The sequence below is a fragment of the Astyanax mexicanus genome, chromosome 1, assembly GCF_023375975.1.
Source record: "Astyanax mexicanus isolate ESR-SI-001 chromosome 1, AstMex3_surface, whole genome shotgun sequence".
NCBI lineage: Eukaryota > Metazoa > Chordata > Actinopteri > Characiformes > Acestrorhamphidae > Astyanax > Astyanax mexicanus.
In genome coordinates this window covers 38,515,296-38,532,622 of record NC_064408.1, presented here as the reverse complement: position 1 = coordinate 38,532,622, position 17,327 = coordinate 38,515,296, and the positions used below count along the sequence as shown (strand labels likewise).

General features: G+C 38.5%; 1 protein-coding gene across 3 annotated transcripts in view; it reads left to right on the top strand.

Moving 5' to 3' along the window:
- arap1a (ArfGAP with RhoGAP domain, ankyrin repeat and PH domain 1a) overlaps positions 1-17,327 on the top strand; it is a 248,677-nt gene that overhangs the window by 4,052 nt on the left and 227,298 nt on the right. The window contains exons 6-24 of one of the 3 annotated variants that reach the window (XM_049477271.1): positions 722-787; positions 1,292-1,479; positions 1,592-1,695; positions 1,940-2,139; positions 2,224-2,309; positions 3,073-3,255; positions 3,518-3,692; positions 4,574-4,675; positions 6,109-6,244; positions 6,367-6,469; positions 6,604-6,778; positions 8,086-8,295; positions 8,403-8,615; positions 10,241-10,346; positions 10,658-10,805; positions 13,471-13,539; positions 13,989-14,072; positions 15,509-15,626; positions 15,936-16,049. The exons of 1 other annotated variant lie outside the window; for it this stretch is intronic. In XM_049477271.1, the coding sequence (XP_049333228.1) occupies positions 722-787; positions 1,292-1,479; positions 1,592-1,695; positions 1,940-2,139; positions 2,224-2,309; positions 3,073-3,255; positions 3,518-3,692; positions 4,574-4,675; positions 6,109-6,244; positions 6,367-6,469; positions 6,604-6,778; positions 8,086-8,295; positions 8,403-8,615; positions 10,241-10,346; positions 10,658-10,805; positions 13,471-13,539; positions 13,989-14,072; positions 15,509-15,626; positions 15,936-16,049 (2,580 nt within the window). The remainder of the gene's footprint in view (positions 1-721; positions 788-1,291; positions 1,480-1,591; positions 1,696-1,939; positions 2,140-2,223; positions 2,310-3,072; positions 3,256-3,517; positions 3,693-4,573; positions 4,676-6,108; positions 6,245-6,366; positions 6,470-6,603; positions 6,779-8,085; positions 8,296-8,402; positions 8,616-10,240; positions 10,347-10,657; positions 10,806-13,470; positions 13,540-13,988; positions 14,073-15,508; positions 15,627-15,935; positions 16,050-17,327) is intronic. One more of the 3 variants, XM_049477289.1, reaches the window with a different exon arrangement.

Genomic DNA, 17,327 nt, shown 5'->3' with positions numbered 1-17,327 from the left:
TAATCTCAACACACTAATGCCCAATACCTTCATACTAACCTCTACAAACTAATGCATAATACCCTCACACTAATCTCTACAGATTGACGCCTAATCCCTTCACACTAATGCTTAATCCCTTTACGCTAATATATACACAGTAATGCATAATCCCACCACACTAATCTTTACAGACTAAGGCCTAATCCCTTTACAGCTAATATATACACAGTAATGCCTAATCCCATCACACTTATCCCTACACTCTAATCTATTATTCCTATGCACACTAATACCTAATCCCTGCAAACTATGTCTCTCTTCGTAGTAATCTCTACACAGTAAATTTTACAGAGGAATCTTTCTTCTCTACTCTCTGCACACAATATTTACACAACTGATCCCTATATACTGACTATAACCTCTATGCACTCTAATCTTTTACCCCTCCACAGTTATCTCTGTACACTAAACCCTACAAGGTAATCCCTATAAATATCCTATGCACACTATACCCTACAAACTTACAAACTAATCTTCAATCTTGTCACACTATTAGCTACTTACTAAATCCTAAAAAGCAATCTCTTTACACTGCACTCTCCATAAAAAATATTATAAATATTATTTGTCAAGTGTTTTTTACAACTGATGAAAACAAGTAGCTCTACAAATTAATATCTAAAATAATATATAATTCATTAATTTTAATCTTTAATCACTTCAAATGTGTGTTTTGTAGAGATGCGAAATGAATGGATAAAAAGTCTGGAGGAAGTTCTGAGTAGTCGACCGCAATCTCAACACAGTAAACTTTTCAAATGAATCTCTCTTCACTACTCTCTGCACACAATACTAAACAACTGATCCCTATATACCGACCGACCTCCATGCACACTTATCTCTTACCCCTCCACAGTTATCTATATACACTAAACCCTACAAGGTAATCCCTATACATACCCTCTGCACAATATACCCTACAGTTTTACACACTTATCTTCAATCTTACCACAGTAATATTTACCCACTTAATCCTACAAGCAATCTCTTTACACTGCACTCTTTATAATCCCCACACACTAAATTTTAATCCCTACACTCCACCCCTAATCGACACACACTAAACGCTACAAGAAGTCATTTTAATCTGCTCTTTGCACACCATCCTCTACAACTGATTACATAAAATTTAAATCCAAATGATTATTTGTGCTTTTTACAACTGATAAAGCAAAGTATCTTTACAAATTAATCTCCATATTAATCTCTAATCCCTAATCTTTAATCTCTTCAAATGTGTGTTTTGTAGAGGCGCGAAGTGAATGGATAAAAAGTCTGGAAGAAGTTCTGCGTCGTCGACAGCAGAATGGCGGTGGGGGAGTGTTTTTTAAATCTTGTTTAGCCAAAACTGAGGGTTTGTTGGAGATGACGTCCCCACGCACTAAAGTCTACACTGTTATCAACAACAACAGAATTTATCTGTTTAAAAATAGACAGGTGTGTGTTCATGTTGTATCGCCTAAATTTAAATGTATAGCACTATGAGCACATTTTTCCTGAAATTAAAGTGTGTGTGTGTGTGTGTGTGTGTGTGTTTGTGTGTGTGTAGGAGTACATGAATGGTTTGGGCATCACTGATATTGATCTGAGCAAGGCGAGCTTGAAGGAGTCCAGCAAATCCTTCAGTGTCATCACCCCCTACCGGACCTTCAGGTACCGTAAATCCACCCCTATTAAAGTGATAGTTCATTCCTCTCTTCTGGACTACCCGGTACCATTAATTTTTCTCTATTAAAGTGATAGATTATCACGCCCTTTGGGAATGGCAGGTGCCATTAACCATTCCCGGTTAAAGCAAAGGTTCATCGTCCCCTACAAGAGCTTTAGATATTATTAAATCTTCCCTATTTAAGTGGTAGTTCTTATGTTCCTATTTGTGTGCGTGTGTGTGTTTTAGTTTTGTGGTGGAGTCTGAAGCTGAGCGGCAGCGGTGGTGCGCGTGTTTGGCGGAGTGTGTGAGGAGTTCAGCACCGGTTTCCAGAGTGTGTGAGAAACTTTGGAGTAAGGAGTTTAACCGTGTGTGTGCAGACTGTGGCGCTGATTCGCCAGAGTGGGCCTCAGTCAACCTGTGTGTTCTGCTGTGTGAACGATGTGCAGGTACACACAAACGAATACATACATAATATAATAGTTATTTTATTAGCGATACAGAGCAGAATGTGTGTGTGTGTGTGGTGACAGATGCCCACAGGTGTTTGGGGCCCTCTGTGTCTAAAGTGTTCAGTCTGAAGGGGAATGATCAGCTGTGGACTGAAGATCTGATAAAGGTAAAGTTCTCCTCCAGAATTGCTGCTCAGCTCAACTTCTGCCATGTTTATTTCTATAATCTCCTGTTAGACAGCGTGAACTTTATATTTTAGTATAAAATATAAGCCAAACTCTTAAAGCTTTAATTCTTCAGAAGCATTAATAGTAGTGTTTATAATCTATTTATAACTACACAATACTACACAATACTACACAATACCACTACACAGTGCTACACATCACTTCACTACCTACACAACTTTACACATTGCTACACAACACTTCACTGCCCTACACAATACTACAAAAAAACTTCACAACACTACACAATACTACAAAAAAATTCACAACACTACACAATACTAAACATCACTTCACAATGCTACACAACACTTCACTACACTACACAATGCTACACAACACTTCACAACACTACAGAATGCTACACAACACTACCAAACATTTCACTACCCTAAACAACACTACACAATACTGCACAACACCTCACAACAATAAACTTTGCTTTACAACACCACGCAGTACTACTACCACTTCTCAACAATACACAATTACAAAACACTAAACAATGCATAAGTGCCATACTACAATGTAATACACAGAAGCCATTTTTTCTGTGCTCTGATTGGATGCTACTCATTGCTCCTGAGTTGTGTGTTACTATTTTCTTTTATTATTCTTATGTTTATCATTAGTAAAATATTTCTCTACATATATTGCAGATCATCCAGTCTTGTGCACTAATAATGTATTTTTTGTTGGTAGCTGTTTCTGCAGCTAGGTAATGGTAAAGTAAACAGTTTCTGGGCGGAAAACATTCCCAGCAGTGAGATTCTGAACGTGGAGTCCAGCAGCAGCGAGCGGCTTGCCTATGCCACTGCAAAATACCTAAAAGGAACTTTCCGGAAACAGCACCATCTCTCCGGCCAGCAGGAGGCGCTCAACAATGTCAGTAATACACAGAATTTCCATTTTTAGGTGTTATGAGGATAATAGGACATTTGGAACACGTCTCTTTCACTGTATAGAGCAAAGTGTTTGCTGTTTGGCACTCAGCCAATCACATTGCAGAGTCGGAACTAACTGTAGTATAATTTACAGTAATAGGAAATTACCAAAGTGTCGTAACTCATTTTGACAATTAAACAGAAACAAGGTAACAAAAACCCTCTCACCATGCTCTCTCTCTCTCTCTCTCTCTCTCTCTCAGGCGCTGTGTGCTGCAGTAAAGGGTAGTAATATTGTGGAGACTTTCCGTCTGCTGTTTTCGGGTGCAGATATAAACAGCTCCACTGGTATCCCAGAATTCCCTACTCCTCTTGCCCTTGCAATGCACAGTGGGCAAACAAATCAGGTGGAACTGCTGAAACACAACCAGAAATCAGGTATACACACACACACACAGAAGTGTTAACAGGATAACACAGCACCGAACTAATACAAGAGTCAGTGTTAATACTTACTTCCAAGCCCTAGTAAAGTTTAGACTAGGAGTCTTTCTTATATTTTGAAGTATTTTGTACCTTAAACAGATGTGATGCTGAAAAGAGGGAGAATAGCTTATATTGTCCTGTAAAATTCTGTAATATTACTCTGCTGAGCTCTGCATTAGTACACCATCATTAACTGAAATCAACTGAAACACTTTCACACAAAAACATTAATTTCTAGATTGACACTGTTCATATTCTATGGACTGTGTGGTTTCTTCAGAAAAGTATATATTACATAGTTATTTCTAGTTCAGCATTAAAATAAATACCTTTGCTGTCCACAGCATAATTCTTTACATATCATAATTTTATACAAACACAATGTAGGAATGCCTTTGTCAAAATTTACTCTGAATTTACTTAATATTACAGATATAGAGGGATGTTAACCTTCACTTTAAAGTACTTTTTGTACATTTTTACAGTTTTTTTAAGCATATTTTCCTAAAGTTTTGAAAGTGTTTAGACATTTTATTATTCATTTAGATATTAAAAACTTAAATAAAATCATAAAAAATATAAATTGCCATTGAAATGTGTCCAAGTATTGCTTCCACCCTGTCATACTGAGACCCCTTTAGGCAAATAACCCTTGACATCAGTAACATTACCGAAGTGGCATCAACAAAGTGAATATAAAAAGTGAATTAGAAAATATGGTTTATGTGTTGTTTTCATGAGGATCTGACTGTTAGCTAATGTTTAGATAATTGTGCCACTTGGAAGCCTCTGAAATGTTGGTATGAGAAAAAATTGTGATTTTTTTTGTGCAGACACTGTGAAGTCAGAGGTCAACACTGCACCCTCTCTGAGCGGGTACTTGTTCAAAGTGGCTTCCGCTAATCGACCAATCACAGAGCAGAAACCCAGATCAGGTGGGTGGAGTCTATTTACTGAAACACCTAAGAGGTGTGGGAACACATACACATGTCAAACCCCTCCATCACAATTTTAATATGATTTACTCCTGACCCAGATAACATGCCCATGAAGTGCTGTATAGGTATTCCAAATAGAAACCAGAAGGTTTTGTCCACAGGTTTCATGGTGGCCCCACATACAGCTCTGGAAAAAATAAGAGACCACTTCAGTTTCTCTGATTTTGCTATTTATAGGTATATGTTTGAGTAAAATGAACAATGTTTTATTCTATAAACTACGGACAACATTTCTCCCAAATTCCAAATAAAAATATTTTCATTTAAAGAATGTATTTGCGGTAAATAAGAAATGGCTGAAATAACAAAAAGATGTAGAGCTTTCAGACCTCAAATAATGCAAAAAAAAAAAAATCAATATTTGGTGGAATAACCCTGTTTTTTAATTAAAGTGTTCCTGTTCTTGGCATGTTCTCCTCCACCAGTCTTACACACTGCTTTTGGATAACTTTAAGCTACTCCTGGTGCAAAAATTCAAGCAGTTCAGCTTGATTTGATGGCTTGTGATCCATCCATCCATCTTTCTCTTAATTATATTCCAGAGGTTTTCAATTTGGTAAAATAAAAAAATCACATTTTTTCCAGAGCTGTATATCAGTATGTCAGTTATGGGCCCCATCAGGGTCAAAGATGGGACCAAGAGGTTTTTCATGGCCCCATCATGGTTGTACACTGCTAATGTGGCGTAGATGGGATTCGTGTGAGATTCAGGTGGGGTGTAATGATGGCATTCATTTGGGAAGAAATCCCTCTAAAAACACACTCATAGCTGAAGGGCTCCGAATGGTCCAGCGGACTAAGGAACTGCCACTGTGATCTGAATATTGCTAGTTCCAATTGGTCATGCTGCTTGCCATCAGCAGCCAGAGTCAGAGAGAAAACAATTGGCCTTGCTCTCTCTGGCTGAGTAGATGGCGCTCTCTCTCCTCACATCCCTCACAAGGTGATGTTGATCAGCACAGGCATCTGTGGGTTAAGTGCTCTGGCTACTCGGTAATGATAAATCAGCAGCAAGTTGAAAAAAAAGGAATGGTGGCTGATTTCACACGAGGAGGCATCTGCTAGTATTCTAGTGATAGGGGGAGAAGGTGGCCATAGGAGAAAAACTTGACAAAAAATAGAATTGTTGGCTGTGAAGGACTGATTATTTTCCACATATTAAAACTAATCTATGAACTCACACTCACCATTTATCTATAAACTCACACTCACCATTTATTAACACTGTAACCACACCAGTAAGATTTACCACCTTGGGCAAGACTTCTTAAACTGCACCCTTACTCGTGTTTCATTTTTCAGATGTAAGACACTTTGGCTAAGAGCACTTCCCAAGCAGCATGAATATAATGCAGTGTGTGTGTTTGTAGAGTTCACCCAGAGGTGGTGCTCCCTCAATGCCGGCATGTTCACCTACTATAAAACCGAGCAAATGACTCACCGGTGTGGCAGTATGAAGACAAGTGAAATCATCTGCCTGTCTCTCAACAGCCCAGGGAATCATGGGTAATGCTGTCCATCTCATCTGTGCGCATACACAAACTCATACACCCCTTAAAATGTAATAAAAACATCAGCCTAGAGAGATTGTTATGTGTGATTATCATATTCATTTGATTGTCTGGCAGGTTTGAACACACCCTTGAAATATACACGGATGCGGGACGGGTCTACCTATTTGGAGCTGATGACATCGTCACTATCAAGGAGTGGTTTAGAGCTATTTCCATGGTAATCAGAATAATTTTAACATGCATTCTTACGTTATTGTGGTGTTAAAACACTTAAAATTGTTGTAATAGTGTTACCAGACAACTTTGGAAAGCACAGAAAGAAGCTCAACTTTGTGTGTTTTCATTTCTCAGGCTATGCTTCCTACAGCTCTCAGTAGTGTGTGTGGACTCTGTGATCGGCTGGGTCGTCTGCTGTGCACTGAAGGGAGCTTAGGGACCGGCTGGTTCTGTCTGAGTGGCTCCATGCTGCAGGTCCTTCTGGAAGACTCTGTACAGGACATCAACCTTCTTCGACTACACACACTGAGTAAGCCTCACACACACTGGTAACCTAGAAGGACTCTTACCTATCCTTCCATTAATAACAACCATAACACCCAGTAAACTGTATTCCCATTAACAAAAAGATGCATTTCAGACCTCAAATACGTTCATATTAATAAAGTTTTAAGGCCTCAGAAATCAATAGTTGGTGGAATAACCCTGGTTTTTAATCACAGTTTTTATGCATTTTGGCACATGCTCCTCCACCAGTCTTACACACTGCTTTTGGATAACTTTATGCCTTTACTCCTGGTGCAAATATTCAAGCAGTTCAGCTTGGTTTGATGGCTTGTGATCATCCATCTTCTTTTCGATTATATTCCAGAGTTTTTCAATCTGATAAAATCTCATCATTTTAAGTGGTCTCTAATTCTATTTCCAGAGCTGTATTATTAAATGAAATAAAGGGCATATAATTAATCTGTAACTAAATCAGAGATAAAGTAAATGTAAGAAAGACTGTTTGCATTATTTGCATTTTCCATACTGTCCTAAATTTGTAGGATTTGGGTTGTATTTGTACTTTAGTTTAAGTTTACAGTTCTCATCACAAAGGACATTAGTAGAGCAGCAATAGAACAGTGCAGCAGGTACATTCTGGCACCTTAGAATTTTCTGTTCCACCTTAAATGGTGCATTATACCACAATTAGCTATCACCCTCCAATTTGATTGGCTGAGAGGTGCTCTATGAGTGCTGTTATCAGCCCGTAATGCACTGTAACCAAAGCTCTCCATGTACTACTCCGCCAAATACAGGTAACATAGCAACAATGCAGCGCTTACAAACCAAACAGAGCTATGGAACAGAGAATGGAACTATTTTAACTTGTGGAGTGTTTATAACCATATAAAATATGATAATAGATCATATTTTCTCTTCCTCTTTAACTCAAAATCTTTTAACAAACAGCGACAATGGAACTGTGGTATAATTACAATTATAAACTCGAGGTTCATGCTATAACATGTAATATTAGCACTGCTGTGCTGATCTACAGTACTCTGCCTATGGCCACCTTTGACTGCAGCACAGCAGTGCCAATATTACATATTATAGCACAAACCTCGAGTGTATTATTGCTTAAGTATATGTTTTGGAGCAGCAGGTACATTCATTTTAAATTCTCAGTAGTTTTTATCAGTGCTTCTTCTTGCAGTAGATGCAATCTGATGCCTCAGGTGTCTAGATGCAAAAGCTGCTCCAGTTAGGACAGAAAAAATATATAATAAAAAAACTGCTTCATATTCACACCTGTGTTTCTGTGTGTGTGTGTTTGTGTGTTTTCAGCTATAGGCGATGGTGCAGGAGATGTGGTGTTGGGGTGGAGGGGGGGATATGTGCACCTCTCTTTTGACCAGAGGCCGCATTTCCCCGGGTGGATAAGCTCGCTCCGGCGGGGTGCAGGATCCGGAAATGAGATGCTGTCTCAGCAACAGCTCACCAAATCAGGAATACCAATCACCGTCCAGCGCTGCATCGAATACGTCACCCGCCATGGTACAGACATACACACACACACACACCAAACACACTCACACACTATATGCAGTATACTCAGCAGACGGATTACACCCGAGTTAAACTGTGCATGTGTATGTGTTCAGGTCTCATGTCAGCAGGGATCTATCGGAAGAGTGGAACCACCTCAAGAGTGTCAGCACTGCTGGATAGTTTCCAGCAAGACGCACGGAATGTATGTTTTTCCGACAAGTTCGGGGTGGACGATGTTGCAAGCACCCTAAAACGCTTCCTTAGAGAGGTCAAAGGTGGAGTGTTTAATGGGGAAGATAACTCACGAAACTGGCTCAAGGTTGCAGGTTAGTAAAACACACATATAGGCACATATGTCCCGAATTAGCCCAAAAAATCAGAATCAATCAGACACTGCTTAAATCAATTAAATGTGAGCTGTTTACCAATGCCTACTGCAAAGTTCCAAACTGAAGGATCTTTCATATACAGCCTAGAAATACAGGTGACGTTTGGCATGATTTAAAGGACGCAACTAATGTATCCTTCATATCCATTGGTTAACCACAGTTCACTGCATACGTAAAGTAAATTGGGCAAAAATGATGGAAAGCCTTCAGAATTCATTTTAAAATGTTTTAATCATTTTATAATTAAAGAAATGGACAGCGCACTATAGGTGCATGGCTCAATGTCATTGTGTGACATAGGATTTTAAAAGGGGTAGGAATCATCCTACCTCTTCTGTAACCAAAATTTTGGGGCACTGTACTTCAACTGTACTTGACCCTGTACCAAAGTTAGATGCTAAACCAGTTAAAACTTAAACAAGTTAAACCCTTAGTCAGATATATTTGAGATATGTTTCAGCTAGGCTCTGAATTCAGTTAAGCCTTAAACTGTTTAGATTCTTTAGATTCTAGATATTTTAACTAGTTTAGCATCTAACTGGTTCAATGAGTTAGATTCTGTAAGGGTTAGTCTTTGAATCAGTTATACCTTGAGTCAGATTGACTCTGAATCAGCAAAGCTCTGAATCAGTTAGACTCAAAATCAGTTGACTCTGAATCAGTTAAACTGTGAATCAGTTAGAAACTAAACCAGTTAAACATTGAATTAAGGGGCAGTTTAACAGACAGTTTAACAGAAACTGCCTATTGGAATCTAACTCATTTAAGATATATCTAGTTTAGTATCTAATGCCGTGCATTTACTACACAACTTAAAGATTGCAACTAGATTCTTTCTGAGATTATTTTCCATCATGCTTCTGGTGAAGTTTACATACAATACATACAATATTACAATATTACAATATTACATATTAAGTTACTAATAATTTGTATATCAATACTGTGATTTATCAGATACTCACATATTTTGTTCCCATCAACAGTTTATCTGCCACACTGTTTGTTCTTGATGTTTTTTAATAGAATACATTTTGTGTTCTACTCTGCTTATAAGCTTCTTTTACCCCCCTTTTTTTGCTACCACCCTGTATAGCAAAGAATCACAGTTTTACTGCTATATATTTGCCTTTGTTTTAGATCAAATTAATGCAATAAATATTACATACTTCTTACAAAATGTGTATTTATTAAACTTGTTTGTATTAAAATCTTTAAATATAATGACTTCAAAGTGCTACCTGTGTTTAAAATACTGTACATATTAAAGTAAGGACCATATAAGGCATATTAACTGCAAAATGTGTTCTTTTTTAAATTGTTTGTAAACAGTCACATAAAACATCATTGACTTCCCGTAGCTCTACTATTGTTTGTAGACATTGTTCAAGTTAATATTTGCGTGAGTCACAAGACTTACGATAATATAAAACATGGTTGATTTTAGAAAAGTTGATTTGAGAAAAAGACTGACTAAAAACTTTTAATCCTTACCACATTACACTAAAAAAATGAGTAACAGTGCATGTTTATTATATTTTTTTGTGTGCTGCTTTCTTCAGATGTATCTCACCACCGTGCTAAACTCAGCATGTATCAGAATCTACTGTCTGAACTGCCCGAGGTCAACAGAGAGACACTGAAAGTTCTACTCAACCATCTCTACTGGTACTACTCTCCTCTGCACCTTTACCAAATTTCACCTTTTACTTACATTAACAACAAGAACATTGCTACTGTCATTTTAAATGAATGTTCTGATTTTCACTTCCACTATTTGCCACAAACGAATACTGTTTCAACATGCGGATGGTTTCTGAGCCTGGGATTAGGGGCCAACTACACACATAAATGAGAAGTCTGTGCCCTTTAACTGTTTAATGGGAACATCCACAATAATGCTTTCAATTGTTTATTTTGTTTCGTTTGTGTGTGTCTCTGATGTGAATGTCTGTACTGTTTACTGCTGTTTGTATTAGTGTGCACCATCTGTCCGAGTTCAATCAGATGACCATGGGGAATCTGGGAATCGTGTTTGGACCAACACTCTTTCAGACTGATGGGTCTGACCCGAGGACCTACACAGTGGTGGAGGAAATGATACAGAATTACTGTGCCATCTTTAATGTGAGTTACTATAAACATGTTACTGTATGTAACATATGTATCTGAAATATCATTTACTGTAACATTGTTTACATAAGTTACTGTAACATCTAAAGAGTGAGTTATTGTAACGTATGTACCAATTGTTACTGCAACATTAATAACGAGTTAGTGTAAACATCTGTAGCAACGTTTACTGTAATGTTAGTAATATAAGTTACTGTAACATATTTTACACAAGTTACTGTATTACCTCCAAACTGAGCTAGTATAACATCTTTATTGTCATTTAAATGCATGTAAATTAATGTAACATTGCTATAACATCTGTAATGTAATTTAACAACAAATATGCAGTGTGATTTACCGTATTTTTCGGACTATAAGGCGCACCGTATTATAAGGCGCACGATGAGTGAACGGTCTATTTTTAGTGTTAGTCCATACACAAGGCGCACTGGATTATAAGGCGCACTAAATGAAACTTTATTTATATCAGTAACAATAACTCTGAGCAATAAATCCTTCACAATATCTGTGAAAAATAACAACATCTCTGAGCAATAAATCAACAAGCACAGCAAGTAACTTACGTATTACTCCGCGACGCTCCTGACAACGGTAGCCGCAACGCTCCGACAGACCATAATATTATGTTGAAGCACAGCAAGTACGTATTACTCCGCGACGCTCCTGACAACGGTAGCCGCAACGCTCCGACAGACCATAATATTATGTTGAAGCACAGCAAGTACGTATTACTCCGCGAGGCTCCTGACAACGGTAGCCGCAACGCTCCGACAGACCATAATATTATGTTGAAGCACAGCAAGTACCGCATTACTCCGCGAGGCTTCTGACTATAATAGCGTGTTGTGCCGAATTCGGTGAATAAAACGGTTTTAAAACAGAGATAAAGATTGGATAAGTTTCATTTCTGGATGAAGTGATTTCCAGCGCTGTTTGGATATAACTGTGGATTACAGGAGACTGGATTGATGGATTCTCTTTAGTCTGGACGCGTTTTGAAGGTAGGACCTGTGGCTGAGCGCGGGTGTGTGTTCGGGGGGTGGCGGCAGTGACCGGAGGTTAACCCCGGACAAAAGGAGAGCCTTTTATTACTGGAAACATGCGCTCTGACGCAGCTCTAATTCATGAAACATACATCCTACAGTAAAAGCACAGTTCTGGAATCCGGAGAGCCAGACGGTTCGAATGGTGTATGACATGACCGCATTCGATGAAATATGGACGAACGATAAACGCAAATATGAGAGTTATGAATTATTAAAATCATAACCAAGGCATATTTCGCCCTAAATGTTTATTTTCTGAAAGGATATTCCGCTAAATAGGCTAAATAGCTCAAAAGCAGAGATTCTAAGCTTTAAAATGGTATATTGGATGTCTATATTGAACCTGTAACTGTTCATAACTATTCAGAAACACAGCCAGTTATGAAATATTAAATATTTCTGGCCCGCCGGTGGGCCAGCGCGTGTTAAGAGGTTAACTTTACTTAGAAGTGGGCGCTAAAAAGAAACGGTTCGTGCTATTACCCCAGAACGGGTGGAAAGGAAAGTTTACCGGCACCTTGTTCTGGCCACGGAGCTACAGTGGAAACTAGCTACCTTGAGCCACAGCTGAGAGGCAGTACGGCAGTCAAAGGTAACCGCGCGCTAGCCCAAGAGGGGGATCTTTTTCTGGCGTGGGTGAGGAATTCTGCACAACAGAGCGCCGTGTACCACATAAAAATCGAGGTCAGTAAACACAAGCAAAATCCATACACAAGGCGCACTGCATTATAAGGCGCAATGACGATTTTTGGGAAAAAATAAGTATTTTAAGTGCGCCTTATAGCCCGAAAAATACGGTACTCTAAACTTTTAAACATAAGTTAATATAACACCTGTAACATGGGTTACTAGAAACATTACATATTTAAAGTTTGGAACGCTTGTAGATTTTCAAGGTCTCTTTCCACTAAAATTCACTTTTTCTAGTTTGTTGTTAAATACTATAAGTTTTGCCAAGTTGTATATGTATGCTGCATATGAAACTCTTCCTCAGCCTCCACTGTCTGCAGTAGCTAGTAAAAGAAAATCCTCAGAAAAACGAGTTGATCAGACAAGATGTTAGGTGTCTACGTCAACCAGTCAGTTTACAGGCGGTCCTGAGCGAGGTGGAGCTTACAGCTCTGTTTACACAGCTAGTTAGCGTTAGCTATCTTGTGTAAGTAACTATAGGTTTACATCGGATCTCCGGTTGATTCTGCATTTTTACTGAGACAAGGTAGCACAACTCGACAGAACTCTGGTCAAAGCATGTGCCGTTCACGTCAGATTTTATGATATAGAGCGGACTCTGGGGCATCGACAGTGAAACTACCCAAGCACCAAATCACCAAGTCTGAGGTTAGAGTTTAGGTAGTGTTCTCTGCCGCAGCGCAGTAAGCCAATCAGCGTCGATATATTTGCATGTATGAATATTTTTGAGCAAGAGCCAAAACCTGTCTTTCTTCAAAGACCTTTAAATCAGTGATCTAAAGCAGGGCTAACACCTGAGCACTTTTTTTTTACAAGAAACAACTCACATGGCATTCATTCATACTTGATACCACAACTAGACTGTATAAAATGAATAAAAAACGATGGAATGAGAACTTTAAATAAATGTTGTTCTCCAGGTCCCAGAGGAGGAGCTTCAGAAGGAACTGGATGCAACTTCTCTCATCCTAAACAAAATCAATGACCAGGTGAGAGGTCAAAAGGATAATGTGTACAGCTTGGTTGCCTTGTATTTTAGCAAATATCTTATACATTAGCTGTGTTCCAAAATCTAGCCTGCAGTCGAGGTAGGACAGGTCCTCGGTAGTACTGTACTTTGAGGACTTCTTAGTAGCTTGTTGGTCACACATATGGAATAATCTAATGTGTGAAACTTGTCAGTTTTTTCATTTTACTATGAATTTATAATTAATTACAAACTTTTGAATGACAGCTGTGTTTCTCAGCTGTGTACAAAAGAATCCCTCTTTCTATGATGTAGCAGATGAGAAAAGCAACCAACCTAGGATGCAGCTTTGACGTTAGAACCCAGCTGTAGTCTGAAAACCTGTAGTATTTTAAACTGTTTGAATTTTTCATGTGCATCACTTCCTGTTTATACATGCTTCACTTCATGTTAATAACCTATGTGTGACAGACATCCTCAAAGTTCGCCCCCTCGCTCAGCATCTGCGCTGTTTATATCGAGAAGAAAGAGGAAGGGGCGGAGCTACTTGTGCAGGTGAGTGAAAGCCAGAGTGAATCTAAATGGAATGAGTTTTTTTTCTATTTATATGGAGCAATTGAGCAAGATTTTATCATTTTAATACTAATACATTGATATCCTTAACACAGAGCAACATCAAATGTTTCAGTAACAAAATGCATCATTGTATCTCATTGTATCTTCAGTATCTTCTCACCAACCAATCAGCTCACAGCTCACAATTATAGCATCTCTGTTGGCCAAAACCCGTTTACTGTAGACAAATAGGACTATGCAGGTACATCCTGGGTCGTTTTTCAATCTGCATTCTTGTCTGTACTTGTGGTCTTGTGGACTCGGAAATGTCATCAGCTGCAGCTCAAGTACTGCTCTGTATAGACGTTTGCAGTTATCCAAGTACACTAAAGATACACGGATGTGTTCTTGCTCCTCCCTTATTATCGAGGATGCATGGAAGGTGACTTGTGTGGACTTCTTACAGTCCAATAGCCAACAATGCACCTCACAGCAGTATCGGCGGAGGAGAAAGTACCTACCTGTATGTTATACATTTAAAAAAAAATACTGCTGTGTAATAAAATATAGTTTAAAGTTATTTTTAGCCGAGAATGTAGGGGTTTAGACTAGACCAGATATGTGGTTTATTTATTTAAAAAAGTGACTATGGAAAAATGGGCATCTACATTTTCAGAACATGCTTTCTGCTCCCCTGAGAGAGTGACGTCATCACGTACACAGCTGTTCCAATTACAGAATAAAAGTCCCGCACTCATTAACCAAACTTACCAAGTCTGTACTTGCCAAGTACAGGAATCCAAACTTGAGTACACCGTATTGAGAAACGGCCCTGGACAAGTAGTTAACCCCTTAACAGGCAGGCTTTTTTGTCGATTTTCTGCCTGATATTACACACCCTTACACAACTGTCAATATATAAAGAATAAAAATCATAATCATCAAATCAATCAAATCATTGCAGAATTTGTGTTGATTCCTGTTACTGATCTAAAATGATTAAGTTGAGTAAAGTGTGGACAGACAGCTTTTCTGAGTGTCCTGCTTTCAGAATATAAATAACATGTTTTACTGAAGAAAAAGGGGGGTTTGTGTCACCTACACTGTTATGGTGTTAATTAGTATTTTTAATAAAAATTTTAGCCATTTAGCTCCATTCATTAAGGACTCTCTTATGGGCTCCCTCTAGTGTTTTGCAGTCATTTTTTGTATATAACAGGGGATTTGAAATTAGGCTCTCTATAAACTGACTTTGTGACAACCTCATTTAGCTTTTTATTTTTTCAGAATATACAGTTTATGTGGCTGTTTAAATGTTTCATTTGAAACAAAACCTAGATGTGACTGGTATTTGTTGTGACTGCTGTGTTAGATTGCAGTGTTCGACTAAAAAATCATAGCATATAAAACAGTGTGTGTGTGTGTGTGTGTGTTAGGTGGGTAGTAATGTAACAGCAAAGCAACTGGTGTTGCAAGTGTTGGAGATGCGGGGAATAGAGCCCTTTGCAGAAGAAATGTGGACCTGCTATGAGGTTCAGGAGAAAGAAGAGATGGGTGAGAAATTATTCACATTAATCCAATATTTCTCAACCCTGGTCCTGGAGGCACACTGTCCTGCACGCTTTAGTGGTTTCCCTGTTTTTACACACCATGTGCAGCTTGCCAGTGATTTGAATTGTGGGTGAGCTGATTAGCTGAATGGTGCCTCCAAGAACAGGACTGAGAAACAATCATGGCTACACTTCATTTTACTTTATTATTCCAATTTAATTCAGTTTCTCTTATTGCTTTATTTATATGCTTATGTTTACATGTGTGTCATATAAAAACTGAATAAATTTTCTGTGTGTGTGTGTGTTTCAGAGAGAGAGCTGCATTTTGAGGAAAAGGTGCTGCCGTTTTATTTCTCATTAGGCCCGGACTGCCACCTGTTGGTCAAAAAGAGCCAGTACAGCAACGACATCAAAAACTACCTCAGTATGAACCCTCCCAACACACACGCACACACACACACACACACACACACACACACACACACACACACTAACAGTGTGAAAACAGTAAAGCTGTATTAAAAAGACAAAAAACTGATGTTATTGTAATTCAGTTAAATTCAACAGGGTCTCTGCAGTAACTAGAATAAAATGTAGGCTAACCCTTGTGCGATCTTAACATTCTGTTTACTCCCCTTGTCCTAGGGGTCAAAAATTACCCGCCCTACCAAAGCCCCAAAATAAAGCAGCCTAATTGAATTTTGAATCCTCCAAATTTATATTCTCCAGGATGATTTTTTTCTATGGCTGGTGTGATGAACAGGAGAAAGGTGAATGGGATGAAATGTGCTGGACATGGGCAGCTGAATACACTGTTATCCCTGGAGTCATTCTTATGATGTTTGATGCTGTCTGTATTAGAGAGAGTTTGTGTGGCCTTTGAACTTTTTTCTGGTGTTTAAATGCGTATAAGACTATCTACCCTAGTGGTGTGCAGCCCACATGGAAACACAAACAAAAACAAAGTATCATTTTCTAATGATCAGGTCACTTTTGACCCGCAAGACAACACAAGGGTTAAAACCAATCCATATAAAAAATGCAAGTGATCACTCATAAGGTAGTCTAAGCCACATATGAACCACATGTTAGAGCAGGATAAAACACACCCATATCTCCAAGACACATTAAAGGATAATTAAGGGGTATATTTTTTCAGTAGTATATGATAAAATTATTAGTATGTGTCATCAGATATTAAGGAAACATGCAAAGTTCAAGCACTATCATCTCTTGTCAGCAGAGCTAAAGCCAGTATTTTGTTACTAGAACTTTGCAATATATCACATAAATCTATGTGGGCAACTTGGCTTAGGCTATCACAGCTTGCACTGCATAGCGCTGGCTACCTTAAGTTGTATAAAATCCACATGAGCTGGTTCATAACGTTGTTTGCTGTAGTAAAAGTTACTGAACTTGTCCTGCACTTCATGTAGGTTCAGCTTGGCAATCTGAGTAAACTTGGTGTCTGTGGAGGGGAGTGCAAGCCAGACAACTCTCTCTGGGGTTATGACATTGAACAGCTGTAGCCATTTCACATGCTTTCTCTCATTTCCTACTGATTGCTCCTTTAAGCAACTGAAACTCCTCTTAGTAGAACTCAAGCACTAGTGATAACTACTGTAAAACAAGCAGATTTGCATATTCTATTTTACCCAGCTATGTTATTTCAAACGATGAATTTGCAGACGATACATTTTCT